Here is a 20,651-nt window from a genome sequence, read left to right on the forward strand (position 1 = left end):
TGAAACCTTAAATTAGAGAGAATAAATGAAGACTTGGCACACCACTTCTGAAAGGTTGCCGACCCCGATCTATAAGTATCTACATGGGGAAGAAATTAGGGCTGTCAAGCGATTAAAAAATTAATCGCACAATTAATCGTGCTGTTAAACAATAATAAAATACCATTTATTTAAATATTTTTGGATGTTTTCCACATTTTCAAATATATTGATTCAATTACACCACAGAATATGAAGTGTACAGTGCTCACTTTATATTTATTTTTGATAAATATTTGCACTGTAAAAAACAAATAGCAAGTTTCAATTCACTTAATACAAGTACTGTAGTACAATCTCTTTATCATGAAAGTTGAACTTACAAAGGTAGAATTACTGGTATGTACAAAAAATAACTCCATTCAAAAACAAAACAAAGTCCACTCAGTCCTATTTCAGCCAATCACTCAGACAAACAAGTTTGTTTACATTTGCAGGAGCTAATGCCGCTGGCTTCTTGTTTACAATGTCACCTGAAAGTGAGAACAGGTGTTCTCTCATGGCACTGTTGTAGTCAGCGTCGCAAGATATTTACATGCTAGATGCGCTAAAGGTTCATATGTCCCGTCATGCTTTAATCACTATTCCAGAGAACATGTCTATGCTGATGATGGGTTCTGCTGGATAACAATCCAAAGTAGAACGGACCATCGACACATGTTCATTTTCATCATCTGAGTCAGATGCCACCAGCAGAAGATTGATTTTTTAGTTTCTAGTGGTTCGGGTTCTGTAGTTTCCGCATCTGAGTGTTGCTCTTTTAAGACTTCTGAAAACACCCTCATCTCTCAGATTTTGGACGGCCCTTCAGATTCTTAAACCTTAGGTCGAGTGCTGTAGCTATTTTTAGAAATCTCACATTGGTACCTTCTTTGCATGTCCAAACTGCTGTGAAAATGTTTTTAAAACGAACATGTGCTGGGTCATCATCCGAGACTGCTATAACATGAAATATATGGCAGAATTCAGGTATAACAGGACAGGAGACATACAATTCTCCCCCAAGGAATTCAGTCACATTTAATTAGCTATTTTGTTTAATGAGCATCTGGGACGCGGTACACCATAATGCTTTATGGGAATATGACTGTTCATCCTATTTGTGCACATATTTTTGTACTTGAAGTTGAGAATATTGGCTGTATACTTGCTTGATTTCTAAGTAAACTTTAAGGTATTTGGTCAGCTTCTTTAGAAAGGAATTTGCAAAGTTAAGTGCCCAATCAAGAAGCACTTAAGGAACAATGGAGGCACAATGGATCTTGGAATGCTCCAATCCACATAAGTCTACTTGAGGACGTTCAAGGTAGCATGTGAACCATGGCTGCTACCTGTAGTTCTGAATCATGCATGGACATGTGACTTGCCCATGTGACTCCAAAACTCCATCTTGGAGCTGGACTTTGCATAGGAGAGAGGAGGGGGGTCTCTAACCACAAGAGAAAGTCTATTTAAATGCCAGGAAACCCTTCCATTTTGGTCTTCCGCTGGCTAAAGAGATAGCCCCTCTACCCCCAAAGATACCTGAAAGACAATGGAACAAACGACAGTAACTACAGGCAGTGGCGTAGCCAGGTATAGCGAACAGGGGGAGCAATCACCAAAAAAGGCGCCACCTGCTGCGGCGCTTTTACTCACCCAGCAGCGCGTTTATTGACGGGGCGGCGCTCCGGATCTTCGGCGGCAGTTCAGCGGTGGGTCCTTCACTCGCTCTGGATGTGTTCGGCGGCACCAAAGGACCACTGCCGAAATGCTGCCAAAGATCCCGAGTGCCGCCCCATCAGTAAAAGCACTGCCGGGTGAGTAAAAAGGCACCAAAAAATTGAAAAGGTGCCACTTGTGCTCGGCGGGAGAGCGGCCACTGCCCTGCTCCCCCCCCAGCTACGCTACTGACTGCCAGGGGTGTGAGTGATTGCTGGACCCAGACTAGCAGGAGACTAGTCTGTAAAAGGAAGCTTACTGGAACTGGTGAGGTGTTATTTGTATTAAGTTTCTTAGATATAGACTTGTGTGTTCCATTTTATTTTACTTGGCAATTCACTTTGTTCTCTCTGTTACTGCTTGAAACCACTTAAATCCTACTTTCTGTATTTAATAAAAATCACTTTTTACTTATTAATTAACCCAGAGTATGTGTTAATACCCGGGGGGGGGGAGGGCAAACAGCTGTGCATCTCTCTCTATCAGTGTTATAGAGGGCAAACAATTTATGAGTTTACCTTGTATAAGCTTTAAACAGGGTAAAACTGATTTATTTGGGTTTTGACCCCATTGGGAGTTGGGCATCTGAGTGTTAAAGACAAGAACACTTCTGTAAGCTGCTTTCAGATAAGTCTGCAGCTTTGGGTCAAGTAATTCAGACCCTGGGTCTGTGTTGGAGCAGATGGGCGTGTCTGGCTCAGCAAGACAGGGTGCTGGGGTCCCGAGCTGGCAGGGAAAGCAGGGGCAGAAGTAGTCTTGGCTCATCATTTGGCAGTTCCCAAGGTGGTTTCTGTGATCCAACCAGTCACAGCATTATCAGCATGAAAGCATGTCCTCTGGAATGGTGGCCGACGCATGAAAGGGAATATGAATGTTTAGCATATCTGGCACGTAAATACCTTGCAATGCCAGCTACAAAAGTGCCATGTGAACACCTGTTCTCACTTTCAGGTGACATTGTAAATAAGAAGCAGGCAGCAGTATCTCTCGTAAATGTAAACACACTTGTTTCTATTGGCTGAACATGAAATAGGACTGAGTGGACTTGTAGACTCTAAAGTTTTACATTGGTTTGTTTTTGAGTGCAGTTATGGGAAAGGTATAACAAGAGCCAGTGGCAAGAAGGTGAAGCTAGACAAATTCAGACTGGAAACAAGGTGTGCATTTTTTACGGTAAGAGTAATTAATCTTTGAAACAGTTTAACAAGGGTTGTGGTGGATTTTCTATCACTGACCATTTTAAAATCAAGATTAGCTGTTTTTCTAAAAGATCTGCTCTAGGAATTATTTTGGGGAAGTTCTGTGGCTTGTGCTATACAGGTCAGACTAAAGATGATCAGAATGGTCCTTTCTGGCCCCGGAAGCTATGAAAAAGAACAGTTAAGTACCATCTAGTGTCATCTAGAAGGACTATTAAGCAGGGGGCGCCTCCTGTAGAGGCTTTACTGCTAATGTGAAAAGGAATATGGGCAATATTCAAATGAAAGACTTCATTCTTTTCATATCAAATGCTTTAATTGTTGTGTGTTAAAAAAAGATTTTAGTGCTGACTGTTACCTTGGGAGTGAGAGACGGTTTAGTCTGTGGTTTTGTGTCAAGTTAACTGTTTAATGTAACAATAAAACAAGGGTTTAACAATATTTTAATTTCTTTTTAGGCCTGGGCCAGCCCCCACTCCCCAATCCCTTTTCAACACAACAGCACTATCAAGCCCCACAGAAAGGCTCAGTTTCAAACACCACACCCCTGCTCCCCAATTTCTACCACCACCAGAAATGAAGGAAGAGAGGGAAAAGGGAGGGGGGAGATTTTAAGGCGGGAAAGAGTGGGGGAGGAGAGGAGAAATTCCCAAGGATGTAAAGAAGGAGAGGGGGATGAAGTGCCGAGTTGGAGGAATGGAAAATTCCTCTAAAGTAGAGAATGAGAGCAGGGGACTTGACAGCTGCATTTGAAGTACTTCCACGGCTAGAGTGTGCCTCCAATGCAGCCACTAATATAGTGAGCCATCAGAATACCATCTCCTGCATTTCCCTCTGAAGCATACCCATTAACCGTAAGACACCACCAACGTTCCTGCCTGCCTGCCTATGTGATTACACCATAAAAGTGAGCAAATCATTCTGGCAATAGAACTGAGCATGTTTGATTGTTTCATTGTAAAGACGTAAATAATTAAAGAAAAAACAAGTGTCAGAATTGCAAAGTTTACATTTTATTGAACTTAAATGGTGTAGAACAGAGGGGCAACAATGGCTCAAGTGTTCATTAGTTAACAAAATGCCCCAGGGCATTTCACTTTATGACTATTAACAGTCTGTGTGGAATTATTGAAAAATAGTTGTTTTAAAACAACGCTTCAAAAAAGGCAGAAAGGGAGATTCCAGCCCTGTTTTTTTTCACATTACCACAGTGCTGACATTCCCTATCTTCCTTTAGTAATGTCAATGATATACTTCCCCAAAACTGAAAAGGCTACCAAAGTGCTACCCATATCTCTTCCTATCAGGTACACATGAAGAAATTATTTAGTAACACTTATGAAAACAATTAGCTGTAAGGAGACTTCCAAGTAGCAAAGGCAAACAGCAAGCCTATATGGAATGAATGCACATTTACATTGCCAGAAAGAAACTGGCTGTGGTATTACTATTATTGCAAAGTAAAAGTTACAGTATCTGAACTGATTAATCAATCCAATTTTTGTTTAAGGCCCATTAAGTAACGTGCCTCCAACACTTGTCTGCATATGCTTTACAATAGCATCTTAGTTAAATACTTTTAGGGGAAATTATTGTAAAACTTGCAAAATCAACTGGATACTTCGAAAAATTAACACCAAATTTAAAAAAATTCAAAGTAGCCAGCAAAGAGAGAGAACTTATTTCAACTGTTATGTTCTCAGAACAACCACTTAACCTCTACAATTTTAAAAATGCACTAACTCTCCTCCCCTCAATTTGTCCCATCAGACTAACAAACTCGTAACACTGAAAAACGATCCCCTTCGTGTATGAATTTTTTGCCAACAGTGGGCAGCTATTCATTCCCTTTGACAGAAATTATCAAAATGGTGTTTCAAATGTTTCATCACAGTTTATTTAAATGCAAGACTCATTGGGTTCCCTAAAACCAGACACACTGGCTCCCCTTCACCGTTTCTCTAAAACCTACATAGGGTTTTAACACACTTAACAGTAGCGTAACTCAAGCCAAGTTTTGCCACCATTTGCAAAAAGTTGAATCTGTTTGAGTGAGTAGGCAAATTTTGCAGGAAGGGCAATACTAATAGAGGCCTTACTTCAATAGGCTCTGACATTTGTTCAACAGGAATGTAGACTCCAGGGAAACAGCAGATATGTTGAATTTTGCCATACATAGGCTATTGGGTATATTTTGCAAGGCTTGAGAAATGCTCACTGCAAAGAACAAAATTTAAATTAAGGGTTTTACAGTAGTTTGTCAGGTCTAATGATAAGCAATGCTGGACCTTTATGAAAGATTAACCTCCAGCTGCAATAGATACCTGTAAACCAGAAGATGTGTGCCAGCACAGGGGACTCCTTTTGCACAAAAAGACAATATGAATGTTTCAATTGCAGTAGGCTAATTTAGAAAGTGATGGTATTATAAACAAAGTAGGCACTGAGATAATTACTACACATACTATCACTGCTCTAGAGTAACAACAGAGTAGTAGTAGCAGCTTTGCCCTGCAGTTACATTTTAGATACAAGAACTTTTATTACCTAAAATAGCCCATTTTTAGAACCATACATTATTTGTTCAGCTTGAACAATACAGCCATTGTGATTTCATTTTTGCTGATGGACCAACATCTAAAGTTTTTATACCAAAGCTGAAGTGACAAGGCATTGTGTTTACACATTACTTTCATAACATTTCTGGAATCTAATTCAGCCCTAAAAGACACATTTATTTCAATGGGAGGCATGCAATTTCCTTTGCATCCTCTTACACTTTTAATAAACATTCAAGTAATTCAAAACTTAACATGGTGATTGTACCAATTACAATTAATCAGGTAAAAGCACCTGAAATCTCAACATATTGTGTTAGAGACTTCAACTCTATACTAAAGTAGTGAAATCTGTACATATCTGTAGTGTAACTGTAACAAAGGTCTGATTAAGAGGGACTTGTCTTCCAAGCTATTGAATCTTTCTAGTTAATGAATCAGAAGAACTGACACTGAAGGTGAACTCCACTGTTCCAGTTATTTTACTGCATACTTTCTGGCAATTCTATAAAACATTTTCTGGTTTACAGTGATACACAACAATTGTTTTGATGCTGGAGATAAAGTTTATTAAAGATACTACCAAAATTTTGGCAAACATTCCAAAACCAGATTTGTAAACATAATGCTTCCCTTTTCAATTGGCAGCACTTTGAAAAGACAAATACAGCAAGACAAGTAAACAAAAATTAATTCAAAATGCTAAATTTTTTGACCAAATAATTTATGTTCCCACATGATAAAGTGATGGTTTAAATCAAATTAAACCAATAAACTGCATGAAATGAAAGTTTGTGCTGTTTGATGATCACAGTATTTTATAGTTAAATATATCTGTTCTGTGTTATATTCCTGGCACCCAGGAGAAAACTCTTTAAATATACATTTCATGTAGGCAATAGCTTCTTGGCATATCTCTCTTCAAAAAAATACTTTATAGCAGTATATAAATAGGTCACCTACATGTTTAATTTTATAATTTTGCCCCAAAACTATAGATCTGTTTAATTTTTGTAAAGTATCAATTTTCCCCAACATTAATAAAGCTGACAAACTGTTGAAATGGAAATGCTTTCATCTTCCACAATAGAAGTAGCAATTTTATAGGAAAAAACCTACAGCAACACTCGTCAGTTGTTTTAACCTGAGCGTCTGGCCTACTTCGAGTAGCAGCTTTTTTTCTCCCCCCATCATGCTCACACCCACACAACCTTGCACACATACAGTACAAGCACACGCTTTCAGACGCTGGTAGGCCACAGAATGCTTCCCGTTGTTTTAATAAAATGGGAAGCAGTGTAGCTAATAATTTAACTACACTAAGCACACACAAGCAAACACCTTAAGGCAACCATTGCAATGGGAGTTTAAGTTGCAGGGGTAAGTTACTGTTGTCGATAAAGAGGCTGTATATAGCTTTCATATATACAAACACCTCTTTTTAACCCTCCAAAACAATGTTTTCACTTTCTTTAAAAATTTTGTGCAAATTTTAAACCTTCTACCATTTAAGGCAAAGAGTTTGCATTAACAAGAAAGGTCAGAAAACAGGCTTATATTTATCCAAAAGCATTTCAACTTGCTACATTATTTTTTTTTTTTTTTAAGTGTGCAGAACTTTAAAGTAGAGACACTGAGTCCCCAGTATCTACTGGTAAAATGGTTTCCATGGACAAACATAAGTCTTAAAGAAAAGAAGGGACCAGAAAAAAAAGCAGCTTCAAATATGCAGAGAAGCAACCTCAACAACAAAAGTAGTAACTCAAGTCTGCTAATACTGAAACTTCTGTAATGCAAAAGTTTAATTTTTTTTAGAATCTTAGAGCAACTCATTTGGAATTTTAAATAAATAAGCTTAAGTTTATTCACATCATCTGGTCCAAGTAGAGCTCTAGTGCCATGACTCTGCTTGTCGTTGGTCAAATTCACCTATTAGTCTTTTAATATGAGCCAGTTTGTTATGAAGATATTCACATCTGTACTTTTCCTCTTGATAGTTGGGACTCGACTGCAAAGAAAGAGAAACGAGTCAGGGTGCAGAAACATCTTTGCAATATTTTAATCTGAATGCCCGTCACTAAAAAGGGCATCCAGACCCTGCACGTAGAATGATTATGAAAGTGTTTAACATATCCATACTTCCCACCTCCCAGTTGTACACACCTGTTTGATCTTCCGATATTCCTGTAGGACTTCCTCATGAACTACCTGCAAGTAAGAAAATTTAAATAAAGACCACCTGAAGACCATTTCACTGTTGTAAAGTGCAATTGAATATTAAAAAGGGCTAGAAGAGTGGGATGAAGATTTTCAGTTTTACCACACAGACACTTAAGCCTTGTCTACACAAACATTTAGTTCATGGCAAGCTGGAGTATGAATCTACCCCGCACTAACCTGCCATGGATTAACTGCCCGTGTAGGTCCTGCTAATGTCCATTAACAGTCCATTAATGCACTTTTAGTCCACATGGATAGTTAGTCTGCAGCAAATAGATTCACATCCCAGCTTGTCAAGAAATAAATGTTTGCAAAGACAAACCTTTATTCTCTGGTCACCCTCCTGCTGTGGAGAAGAGCAAGTTTGCAGACAAAGCTGCGATAAGGCCATGGAGGGGAATTGGCTATGTTGAAGATCCTCTTGTATAGCCACTTTCTCAATGCCCCCTGTAAAATATTGTGCAGCCACGTGCTACTTAACGTAAGGCCTTGCTTACTTCTAAGGGGAGGGATCTTCTCCCACCCTCCCAAAACCTGGAAAATCTGTAAGAAAAGTTGTGGAGTTAATATTGCCTGAGACAGTATTAACCTTCCTGAAAGAACAGCGGGCAACAGAGGTCAGAGAAACTGAGGCCAGTAACCAATAGCAGCATAGGTTATTGGTCCTATGGGGCTGCTATGGTTGGAGTAAAGATTATAGAGGAACAAATTCCTCTGCACAACAGGACTATATCTACAGTTTAGGAATACAGTTTCCTGGCCCATCTGCTGCCCATAACATGCCCCGTTGGGACGCAGGTTATGGGAAAAAAAATTAAGAGTTGCTGTTCCAGAGACTATTCATTAATTTATTTATTTCCTCCCACTCGTATATTCTAATCCTGCACAAGAGTGTGAGCTACAAACAGCACTAAACTTCTCATCTTGCAGAAACCTACACTGCCACATACTACACTATCCTAGAAGAATATACTTCAGGTCAACAGTTTGTTAGATGATCTGGCACCCTGCAATTTGTTTCAGTGATTAGCCTAGACCTTGGGAGACCTGGGTTCATTTCTCTGCTCTGCAACATACTTCCTATGAAATGGGGCGAGTCAGAGCCTTCCCATGCCTCAGCTCCTCATTTGTAAAATGAGGATAATAGTACCTCCCTACCTTGCAGGGGTGCTAAGGGGATAAATACATTAGATGGTGGGGCTCTCAGATAATTTGGTGATGGGATCCAAGTAAGTACCTGAGACAAAAGTGCTTCTGCCAAATTAAGTGTTTTCCTCTACCAAATTATACATTCATCTAAGGATTTTCTGTGAAGTCTGATTTTTATCTTGTATATTAGTATTTAGAAAGTTTGGAGTATTTGGCTGTGAGCTTAAACGTTTGGGGAGAGGAAGAAGAGAGATGTAAAAACAAAGTAAAAGGTAAAACTAGCTAACAAAATGCCTTCTATTCCTCTTTACCTGATACTCCTTAGATCCTGGAGAAAGGAGCTTACGTTGAGCATCAAGTTTCATAAATCTTCTAGTGACATTTTCCATCCTGGCATGTAAGCTTCTGTATTCATCATACTCTGCATTGAAGTCATCCTTGTAACTCTGGCGTTGCTCATATGAAACAATAGCTATATATTTTCTAATGGAAAGAGCAAAGTTACACTTATCTTCCATGAAATGCCCTTGGTATAAAACTGTTACAGTTCATTGCAAGTAGCTAGAACATACTGAGAAGTGAACTGCCTAGTAATGTAAGTCAAAGATTTGACTAATTTAAAATATTTGTCTATCACAACAGGACAGAAGTACATTAAACTGTACACTTTGTTTGAAATGGTTTTTAGAGTCAGTATATTACAAATGGTCTTTAACAGAACCTACAATATTTCAGTGGCAAATTTCAGTCTATACATGTATAAGTATTTTGCTCTATATGGTATTTATTCAGAAGTCATTAAACTATCTACAACTGTAGGTGCATACGCAGAATAGTTAACATGCATTCAAATTAAACAGAACCAATACCTCTGTTTAAATAAGAGTGGAGCTGCTAGCAACTCATTTCCTATGATGGCCCCTTAATTTCAGAATTTGTTTCCTGTATTGACCTGCTAGAGTAAAGTGCATTTAGCTTCTGGGAACGCTGTTTAAGCAGACCAGTTTTTTGCTGGTATTTGGGAGGGTTTGAATCGATATAAGAATTTTTTTCAAGATTTAGCAGATGTGTCGCTCTTGAATAGGAAGTTAAATTAATATTTTATCCTAATGATTGTGCTGTATTAAGTAAGGGTCAAACTCATCTAAAGAATCTGCGGTACATTATAGGCAACATAAAACAAGCTGTGATGAGGTCGGCAGCTGAAAGGGACTATCACAACCTTCCCAGGGACAAAAAAATGCTTCTGGCCACTGATGCTACCAGATCCCCAAAAGCAGCTGAGGACCTAGCAAGGACAAGTTGCCAACCCGTGTGTGTGATTAAAAGTAGGCAAACAATCAAAAGAGTAGATATAATTTGTCTTTTTTCCAGGATTCCCAAATACACTGTTACCTTTGGTCATGTCTGACTTTAGCCTCATCCAAACCTTTATTCTGACCAGACACTCGGAAAGCCCATCAACTACTATGTCCGTGTTGCCAGAGGCACTACAATCCCAAGTGCCCTACATACATTGAGCAGAAGGGTACAACAGCAGCATTTAGGGCAGATGAGACACTGCCCAGTAGTACACTCTCTGGATGCTCTCAGATAAAGTAATGGAGCAGGAGCACCTCCATCTATTCCTTTCATGATCCATAGGTATGTTTATCTTGTGATCAATAACATTAGAGACAGCTGTCAGATTTTTAAGTAGTCTGTTCTACACCCAGGCTCTAAAAAGAACAAGCAGGCTGACAGGGATCAAGGAAGTTTGACTCCAAAGTATCAGAAGAACTGCTTTGCCACCAGCTTATCTCACTCATTCCTCTTTTTAAGCAATTTATCTGCAAGTTTCTTCTGAAGGGGATTGACAGATTTGTCTCTGGTAGATATCAAAAGGCTAGGAGAACATGAATCACACAACTGGTCATAGCCCAAAAACTCCAACAGACTATGAGCACTGTTCAAGACCGAATCAGAAAAGATGCATATTTGTTTTCTCAACCACTACAGATACAATCTGGTCCAAATTAAGAGCGATTTAGGGAGTAGTTTTCAAATGCAACTAACAATGTTGTTCTAAAAGCTGCTGCTTAATGTTCTTATAGAAGATGACCAATAAACATAGTTTGTACCCTTCAACTTTTCAGGAAATGCTGATGAAATGGTAATTTTGAATAAGATGAGAATAGTGTCTTTCTACATTAAAATTCATATTGTAGGAAATATAGGCAATACACAAAATCAAGACCAACTGTAATCCAACAAAGAATAAGGCAAGAGTTTTGAACTTTGTCTATACTTTTGCCTATCTACATCAGCTGGTATTCCACATAAGACATCCTCCACAGACTACTCTTTTTTTAAATTGAATAGGCTTGCTCTGTTTAGTAATACACCTCAATCCATGTTTATTTATCTCCTTTTGTAACCTATTTTTGTACAATCCTAGGTTGTTTTGCTAGAAGCAGTATGTTATACTACACATAGCCGGAGTTAGTATAGTCTATTTAAAGATAAACATTTATTGTTAGGTTCTATTGAATTTAATTGGCACAATAGATTGATCCACTGCAACTATGGTGATTTACAAGCAGGTATTTCATATGGGTAAATAAGATAGAAGCAAATTCTTATTTTGCAGTAATCACTGAATCGAGTGCTCAAAGTACTACCATTATTGTACAGCAGAAGGAGCCCACATGAAGAGGAGAATACACTAGAGTGGAATATAGACCTGTTTTATTTTATTGCTCCTAGATCTATGCAAAAGCAAAATGAAGTCACGTGGGTCTTATCAACTCTGATCAGTGTAGGAGTGTCATTAAGCTGGACAATATTTCTATGCTAACTCCATGCATGTGTTATCATTGCTTTAATGTAATAATTACATCTGGTCAGAAAAATGCCAACCACACAGGTTTTTAATAGAATTTGCCAATTTGTCAAAATCAAATTGCTTTGTGTAGATCATTCAATTTTGGAAACCAGGCTGGTTTCTGATGACACTGCCTGGTTTCCTGCTAGCTTGCGGCTCTGGTTCCTTGACCGCAGGGCTTCCAGGGTCTGCCAAGTGGACTGCTCCATCCCCTTTTGCAGGAAATTTCTAATTTACATTCTGAATCAGAACAGAAACAAATATGAAAAAAAAAAAAAGCAAAATTCCTACATGAAGTGGAATATCTCTCTCTTTCCAGCTGTAACAATGTTATTTGCACCCAACATGTCAAGTTGTAAGTTAGCTTTGTCATCACCACGCTTGGGTGGTGGCTTTGTGGCTTCACCCTAGCCCCATACATGCATCTATTGGTATTATGGTACTTGTCTTGCTCTGCCATATTAGCTCTGTAGGAGGGGCAGGATTATCAATTGGTCCAGGGGGCAAGGAATTGAGAGAGAAAAGAGTTTGAAAGCTGGCCCAAATTTATTTTCATTCTTTAAGTTGAGGAATGAGTTGAAGAAAATCCATGTTGGCTTTTTTGTATTTTTTGGTATAAAAGAAAAAACTTCACAGAATAGCCAAAGAGTGCTTTGTTAGTAGCACAACTGGAACTGGGCAAGATATTATTTGATTTTTACATTTTGAACAAAAATGTAAAGCCATCAATAAAACAGTAAAAAACAGCTACTGAGCAAATGCAGAAGCTATATGTAGGATTTTTAGAACTGTTTCAAGGAATTCTGGTAAATATTGGTTTTTAAATGTTCTAGGAATACGTATGTAGCCAACAGATTGGCTCTGCTACAATAGTTGTTTCAGTCTGAGACAAGTTCTTAAATACTCGAAAATGTTCAACATTCAGCTGTGCCAAGACAAGAGTTACACAGCTAAATCTTACATTTTTGGCATATAGAAAAATTTCACAATCTTCTATGGAATGAGTTAAGGAGCTAAAATTAAGATTTATTAGCAGTTTTTCACACCTATTTATTCATTTTAATAGGCTCACCACTCTAGTTTCTAGGTGCCATATGCAAGTGGAAAAATGTGTTTGCTGATACATTTTTACTTCTCACTATGTAGTCATAACCAAGGCTCTGTGTACTCTTCAGAAAGGTCAACCTTAATTTTAAATCAAGGTCCCCTGATTTTTGCAGCTCTCCGGTGAGCAGTTTTATGGTAAAATGGATATTTTCTGCAGCAGTTTCAAATTCAGCCTGTGGTCAGGATGCATCAAAGCTTTAGTAGCTTAACACAGTTTCTGAGTGGATGACATCAGAGACTATTGTAATGCTATGTCACAGAAGAGTCTTTTTATTTATTTTTTTTTAAACCCAAGGCAAGTTTGGAAACTATAAACTATGCATTAGGTCACAAATCTCCCCCTTTAGAAATACATCAAGTACTGTGTTTCACTAAATAAGTGCTGACTTCCAACTATTTGCCTATTAAAGGTAGTGCTGCTTTAGTTTAGTTTAGAAAAAACAACAAGGGCTTCAGGCTCCTACAGGGCTAAAACTGTACATCACAGAAACAGAGAAGTGTTCCTATGATTTAACTGAAATTGGTGTTCTTTTCATGTCAGATAAGCCCAGAATGTTCATACAGGGAGCAGGGAATGTAAAGTTGTAGTTCGATATATGGAGCACATATTTCATGATCATTGCTAATGTGCGTTTTGTATAGATATTTTGTGCACACGTTAGCCAAAGCTATATTATTTAACCGAAATGCAGCAAGGTTACAGTTTTTCTATATAACTGTATACACACACTATATATAATGTTATAGTGACAAAGACCATTAAAGAGACAAACGGTTGACAAGTTCAACTCTAGCATACTGTACAAAGGAACTTTTACGTTGGTGAAAGTATTCAAACAAACATTCACTGAAATCCCTCAGTTACGTTTTAGTTTCTTACATATTTGTAGCAATACAAAAACTATATTAAGCCATGATTTGTTTTGTCACAGCCCACCTTCTCCTGTTACTTAATCTTGCAAGGACGTCAGTCCTGCATTTATTACATCACAACCTGTTGTGGAAATTGTTTAGTCCTAAACTGTGTTATGACTTCACTGTAATATCAGAATACGAACACGGGTGGTGAGAAAGAAGACATCTTGCTCAGAACAAATCTCTGATATATTGAAAGCAGGACAGAAAACCCCAAACTCCACTTACAGAGTGACAAATTGTTCTTTATCACAGAAAAAACATGAAATACTAGGCCTCAGATTAGGAGGAAACTCAGCAGGAAGCAGTATGCTAAGGTGTATGGCATGACTGGCCAGTTCCTTGCTTGGCCCCAACACCAGACAAACTTGAGCCACTCTACAACACAAGGCCCCCAGCTACATGAAAGACAATACAACTCCCAAGGCGCACGTTAGCCTAGTGGAGCAGCGGTCCTCAAGCGCCTGCCATTGTTCTTTCAACATTTTCATCTATGCTGAGAGAGGAGGAACATTTTGTCTTATGGAAATCTTTAGGAATAAATGGAATCAGTTTAGATGTCACAAAGTGAGGCTTCGCCATAATTTCATTGCAGGTAGGTTAAAAAGTTAGTAGACCATTTTATACGTATTACAATTAAACTGTTAAAGGCAAGGGCTAACAGCTGGGTACAAGTAAAGTAAATGTTATAGGGGAAAAAGTTTAAGTAAAAAAATGTTTTCATCTTTTCTATCAGTGCTTCATCAGTAGGGCCCTACCAAATTCATGGTCCATTTTGGTCAATTTCACGGTCATAGGATTTTAAAAGTCATATATTTCATGATTTCAGACATTGAAATCTGAAATATCACGGTATAGTAATTGTAGGGGTCCTGACCCCAAAAGGAGAGGTGTGTGTGTGTGTGCGCGCAAGGTTATTGTAGGGGAGGGGGTTGTGGTACTGCTACCCTTACTGGCAGCTGGAGAGCGGCTGCCAACAGCAGCGCAGAAGTAAGGGTGGAATGGTATGGTATTGCCACTCTGACTTCTGTGTTGCTGCCTGCCGTGCTGGGCCTTAGGTCAGCAGCCGCCACTCTCTGGCTGTCCAGCTCTGAAGGCAGCAGTGCTGAAGTAAGGGTGGCAGGTATAGTATTGCCATCCTTATTTTTGTGCTGCTGTTGGTGGGATGCTGTCTTCAAAGCTGGGCACCAAGCCAACAGCCGCCGCTCTCCGGCCACCCAACTCTGACAGCAGCGCTGAAGTAAGGGTGGCAATACCACAACCCCCATCTAAAATAACCTTGTGATCCTCCTGTAACTCCCTTTTGGGCCAGGACCCCCAATTTGAGAAACACTGGTCTCTTCCCCCCCACGTGAAATCTGTATAGTATAGGGTAAAAGGACACAAGAGACCAGATTTCACAGGGGGAGACCGGATTTCAGAGTCCGTGACATGTTTTTCATGGTCGTGAATTTGCTAGTGAATTTCCTATTAATCAATCATCTGTTTAGGGCTCCGTCCTGCAAATTCTTGTGCACATGAGTAACTTTACTCATTGAAAGTTGCCTCACTGACTTCAATGATACTGCCCACGGGAAAAGGGTTACCCATGTGCATGAGCATTCATAGGACTGAGCTCTTTGGCTTTATGCAGGGTGGACTAGTTTAAATCATGAATTAAATTAGCAGGCAGGAAACATTGATTTAAATGTAGTTGATAAAACAATGATACTTGACAGTCATTTTGCTGTGAGAATAATTATATATCACAAATAGTAAATGAAATAATGAATTCACACTACTAAAGTTATTGTAATAGATCATAATTAAGGATCTGATTCTGTCACGGATTCTGTGACTTCAAAGGACCTCCAGGACATCTTTGGCTTCAGCCAGGGCTGGGTCAACATTGCAGGAAGAGTGTTGGGGCTGCAGGAGCAGCCAGCAGTCAGCCTCCAGCAGACTCCGACTGTTAATCCCCTGCCCACCCCCTTCCCCAGGATATTTTTAGTAAAAGTCAAGCACAGGGCATGGGCTTCCATGATTTTTTGTTTATTGCCTGAGACCTGTCCGTGACTTTTACGAAAAATACCTGTGACAAAATAACCTTGATCACAGTAAGCATAGGACTTAATAGATTGTAAATTTCAAATATAATTTAAGGCAGATTTTTTAAAAATATATTTAAATTTTAAAAAATTATTAATTCAGTTTTTAATCCACCCTGGCTGTAAACTCTTTGATGCAGAGAATCATTTAACTATATATGTTCCATAAAAAGTATTTAATATAATAGTAAAAAAAAAAATTCAAAACCAAAGATTTCAATCCCTGCTGTCCAATCTAACCATTAAGCTGGGAGCAAGTCTACCACCCACTTTATTGCTTTATTTTAATACCCTGTCTGCTCAAGAACTTTATTTTTTTCTGAAGTGCTTTAAAAAGTGTTCCTAGATATTTAATGGCTCTTGCTCAAGAACTAAATGCACAAGCTCAGAGAAGGTTCAATAAGCACACCTGTGCTCAAATAGTGTGGCACTACTTTTAGAACCAGCAGCATTGACAGGGCCCTTTAAAAAGTTACATTTTGGTAACTCCATTTTCTAATTATGCAAGACCTTTCACAGTTGATTTTTGAACTGCCTGTTAGTGCACTGCATGGATTATGTCAATCTTAGGCATAATTTTACTTACACAAAGTAGTCTGGTAGTTCACTTGTTGATGAAGGATCTGTAGAGTCAGTGCAAGTCTCTTTAACACCTATATGGAAATAAAAAGTTGACATATAACAAGATTCTAATATACCGAATGTGATCCAAATCTGAAGTGTCTGTCTATTTTTGTCTCACCACGTAATCATGAGTAAAACGCACAACTGAATATTTACAATAGGGGCCATATGACCAACTCTACAATAGGCAATACCAGGAGTTTAAAGCGCACTAGCTACTGTCGAATCTGTACAACAAAATAATGCAATCTTAACCCAAGGTCAACCTTGTATTATCAAGATAAATTTGTGGCATCCGCACAACAATTAAATCTGAGGTGGCAGATGTGGCCACACAATAGGAGCTAGAAGTTTTACATCATTATGCAACTCTCACAGGACCAAACTAAAGGACAATAGGATGGAAAGCCAAAGTGCTTTTCTCGGTGCAAGTTTCCCTACCCAACCCTCCCCCAACTATGGGTAAGCCAAGTTTATAATTTAATTTTAACACTTTCTATATAAAAGAAGTCCTTATAGCATTTTATGCAAATCTAATTAGCATTCAGGCTTTAATTTTGAACAGAAGAAGATTTCCTCATTAATATGGTGACATTGGTTTTTACAAGTAAAAAAAGCAAGACAATATGTTGCTCTTCAGGAAGGTGTTATGAAAGTAATGTAATCCCTAAATAATCCATCTGTTTGCAAGCAATAAAAATGGGACTATTTCCTCTACTTTAGGAAGAGCCTGTGTTTTAAATTCTTCTCATATTCCTAACAGAATGTTAGGAACCATTAGGAAAGGGATAGATAAGACGACAGTAAATATCATAATGCCACTATATAGAACCATAGTAGACCCACCCCATGCATTCTGCATGCAGTTCTGCTCGCCCCATGTAAAAAATGATATATTAGAATTGGAAAAGGCACAGGGAAGGGCAACAAAAATTAGGGGGATGGAACAGCTTCCATACGAGGAGAGATTAAAAAGATGCGGATTGTTCAGCTTAGAAAAGAAACAATTAAAAGATAAGAGAGAGGTCTATAAAAGCATGAATGGTGTGGAGAGAGTGAATAAGGAAGTGTTATTTACCCCTTCACATAAGACAAGAACCAGGGGTCACCAGATGAAATTAACAGGCAGCAGGTTTAACACAAACAAAAGCAAGTACCGTATATACTCGTTCATAAGCCGAATAATTTTGGTAAAAAAAAAAAAAAAAAAGACAAAGAGCGGGGGCCAGCTTATAAATGGGTCTACACCAAAATTTGATGATTTTAAACTCTATGGAATCATTGAATTGAATATCTAATATAGGGATCAAAAACCTTTGGCACGCGGTCCGCCAGGGTCCGGGCCGGTTTGTTTACCAGCCGTGTCTGCAGGTTCGGCTGATTGTGGCTCCCACTGGCCACGGTTCACCGCTCCAGACCAATGGGGGTGGTGGGGAGCAGCGCGGGCCGAGGGATGTGCTGGCTACCACTTCCTGCCACCCCCATTGGCCTGGAGCAGCGAACCGCAGCTAGTGGAAGCCGTGACCGGCCGAACTTGCGGACGCAGCAGGTAAACAAACCAGCCTGGCCCGCCAAGATGCTTACCCTGGCGGGCTGTGTGCCAAAGGTTGCCGATCCCTGATCTAATACATTGTAGTTTTGTTTACCTGGAGCATCTGCAGGCATGGAGCCCCTCAGCTCCCTGTAGCTACCGTTCGCCGTTCCCAGCCAATGGGAGCTGTGGGAAGTGGTGTGCCACTTCCCGCAGTTCCCATTGCCTGGGAACGGCGAACCACAGTCACTGGGAGCTTAGAGGCTCCATGCCTGCAGACGCTGCAGGTAAACAAAACGTCCCGACCTGCCAGCGGCTTACCCTGTCGGGTCGGGAGCCAAAGTTTTCCAACCCCTGAAATATAGGGTTGGCTTATGAAAGGGTCATACAGTTTTTGCTATTTTTACATATCCATTTTGGGGGGGTCGGCTTATAAACGAACGGGCTAATGAACGAGTATATACGATACTTCTTCACACAACACAGTCAACCTGTGGAATTTGTTGCCAAGGGATTTTGTGAAGGCCAAAAATATAACTGGGTCAAAAAAGAATTAGATAAGTTCACAGAAGATGGGCCCATCAATGGCTGTTAGCCACAATGGTAAGGGACGCAAGCAACACCATGCTCTGGATATCCCTAAACTTTTGACCAGCAGAAGCTGGGAGTAAAAATGACATGGGATAGGCCACTCGATCAATTGCCCTGTTCTGTTTATTCCCTCTGAAGCATCTAGCACTTGCCACTGTCAGAAGACAGGACACTGGGCTAGACTGACCATTGGTCTGACCCAGTATGGCCATTTTTATGTTATTCAATAAGTATATTTTCATATGTGGGATGGGTATTTAAAACTTACTGGTAAAACACAAAGTTATAAATTTAGTTTTGTTAACAAGTTTTTGAACATCCCACCCCACATACGATAAGTTAGCGTTACCCTTGTACTGCAGAACATTGAGTTATTTTGAACAACAGAACATTCTGGCCAAAGCACTCACTCAGGCGCCAACAGTTAGAGATCCGTAAGAATATACATATGATTCAGACCAGAAGTATCTGAGTAAAGCAATTATATTTATACCAAGTGATTACTTTTCCTATAAGTGGCATTCTTTAGAATCATAGGCCTGGAAGAGACCTCAAAAGGTCATCTAGTCCAGTCCCTGCACTCATTATGTAGATCAACCCTGACAGTTGTTTGTCTAACCTGCTCTTAATCTTCAATGATGGAGACTCCATAACCTCCCTAGGCAATTTATTCCAATGCTTAACCACCAGGACAATTAGGAAGTTTTTCCCTAATGTCCAACCTAAACCACTCCCTTGCTGCAATTTAAGCCCATGGCTTCTTGTCCTATCCTCAGCGATTAAGAACAACACTTTTTCTCCCTCCTCCTTGTAACAACCTTTTATGTACTTGAAAAAGTATGTCCCCTCTCAGTTTTCTCTTTTCCAGACTAAACAAACCCATTTTTTTCCAATCTTTCCTCACAGGTCATGTTTTCTAGACCTTTAATCATTTTTGTTGCTCTTCTCTAGATTTTCTCCAATTTATTCACATCTTTCCTGAAATGTTGCGCCCAGAACTGGACACAATAGTCCAGTTGAAGCCTAATCAGCGCAGAGTTTCCACAGATGATAAAAGGAGAAGTGTAAAGTTTAATAGTAATTATCAATTCAGTGAGATATACAAAATAAATTAATTTTATTATACAAATAAAACCTATGTTATCCAAATTTCAGTACTCTGAACAAAAATTCAATTTTAAAAAGGAATAAGTATTTTTTTTAAATAAAAATGTTTTATAATCAGGTCTTCCTCTGAATGTGCCCAGCAGGTTGTGGGTGCTCTAGCAATATAAATATCAATTTAAGACACAATATAGAATTTTACTAGACATTTAGAATTCTGTAACTGACCGACAGTATCCTGAATGCTATCATATACTGGTGTACGGAGCACAAAGATTTTCAGTCTACAAGAGCAGGGATGCCCTCAAAGAGAGTCCAATCTATACAATCAGCTCTGTTTCCAGAGATGAAACAACAGTTTTAGACTAGGTGAGGGCTGAATCTGATTTCTGATTTAACAAAACCTATTTAAAATGTGCAATGCAAGATTAAAGGAATTGCTCTTACCTCAACACTTGATATTTGTTTATTAAATGTCAATATTAAAAAACTTTGTAGCTCAAACTGATATCTTATGGATTTTGAATTAACAACTACATTCCACAACCCCCCCCCCCCTTTTTTTTTTTTTAAGCATTAGGAAAGCAAATGTATTAGGTAAGCTTTTATTTGGTTTTGTAAGCAGGATTTTAAGATTTTTATATCTTCTCCACTACTGCTTAAAATAGTTGTAAGAATAATTTCTGGAGCAGGAAACAGGAAGGAGAGAATTTTCCAAATTGAGACTTTAGTACCATCTGAGTAAACTGCAAGATTTTTTGTAAAGAGAAAACTGATAGTCTCTTCCCAACCCTCAGAGATCTGGAATACTCTGGAATGAAGATTCACAATGGTAGATTTTTTTTTTTTTTAAACACAAAATTACAATTGCTACTGTACAATAATTAAAAATAAATTGCAGTTAAGTGTATGTTATGCAACATTATCTCTTGCCTTTAGTGTATACCAGGGGTCAGCAACGTT

At 38.9% G+C, this 20,651-nt stretch overlaps 1 protein-coding gene across 1 annotated transcript in view; it reads right to left on the reverse strand.

Moving 5' to 3' along the window:
- Positions 1 to 3,930: 3,930 nt before the first annotated feature.
- The window catches only part of ELL2 (elongation factor for RNA polymerase II 2), a 61,101-nt gene continuing 44,380 nt past the window's right edge, over positions 3,931 to 20,651 (reverse strand). Inside the window, exons 9-12 of the mRNA XM_034773206.1 lie at positions 16,425 to 16,491; positions 9,178 to 9,349; positions 7,661 to 7,705; positions 3,931 to 7,505 (exon numbers count right to left, since the gene is read on the reverse strand). Of these exons, the coding sequence (XP_034629097.1) occupies positions 7,389 to 7,505; positions 7,661 to 7,705; positions 9,178 to 9,349; positions 16,425 to 16,491 (401 nt within the window). The 3' untranslated portion in view covers positions 3,931 to 7,388. The remainder of the gene's footprint in view (positions 7,506 to 7,660; positions 7,706 to 9,177; positions 9,350 to 16,424; positions 16,492 to 20,651) is intronic.

Source organism: Trachemys scripta, chromosome 6 (genome assembly GCF_013100865.1).
Source record: "Trachemys scripta elegans isolate TJP31775 chromosome 6, CAS_Tse_1.0, whole genome shotgun sequence".
Classification (NCBI taxonomy): domain Eukaryota; kingdom Metazoa; phylum Chordata; order Testudines; family Emydidae; genus Trachemys; species Trachemys scripta.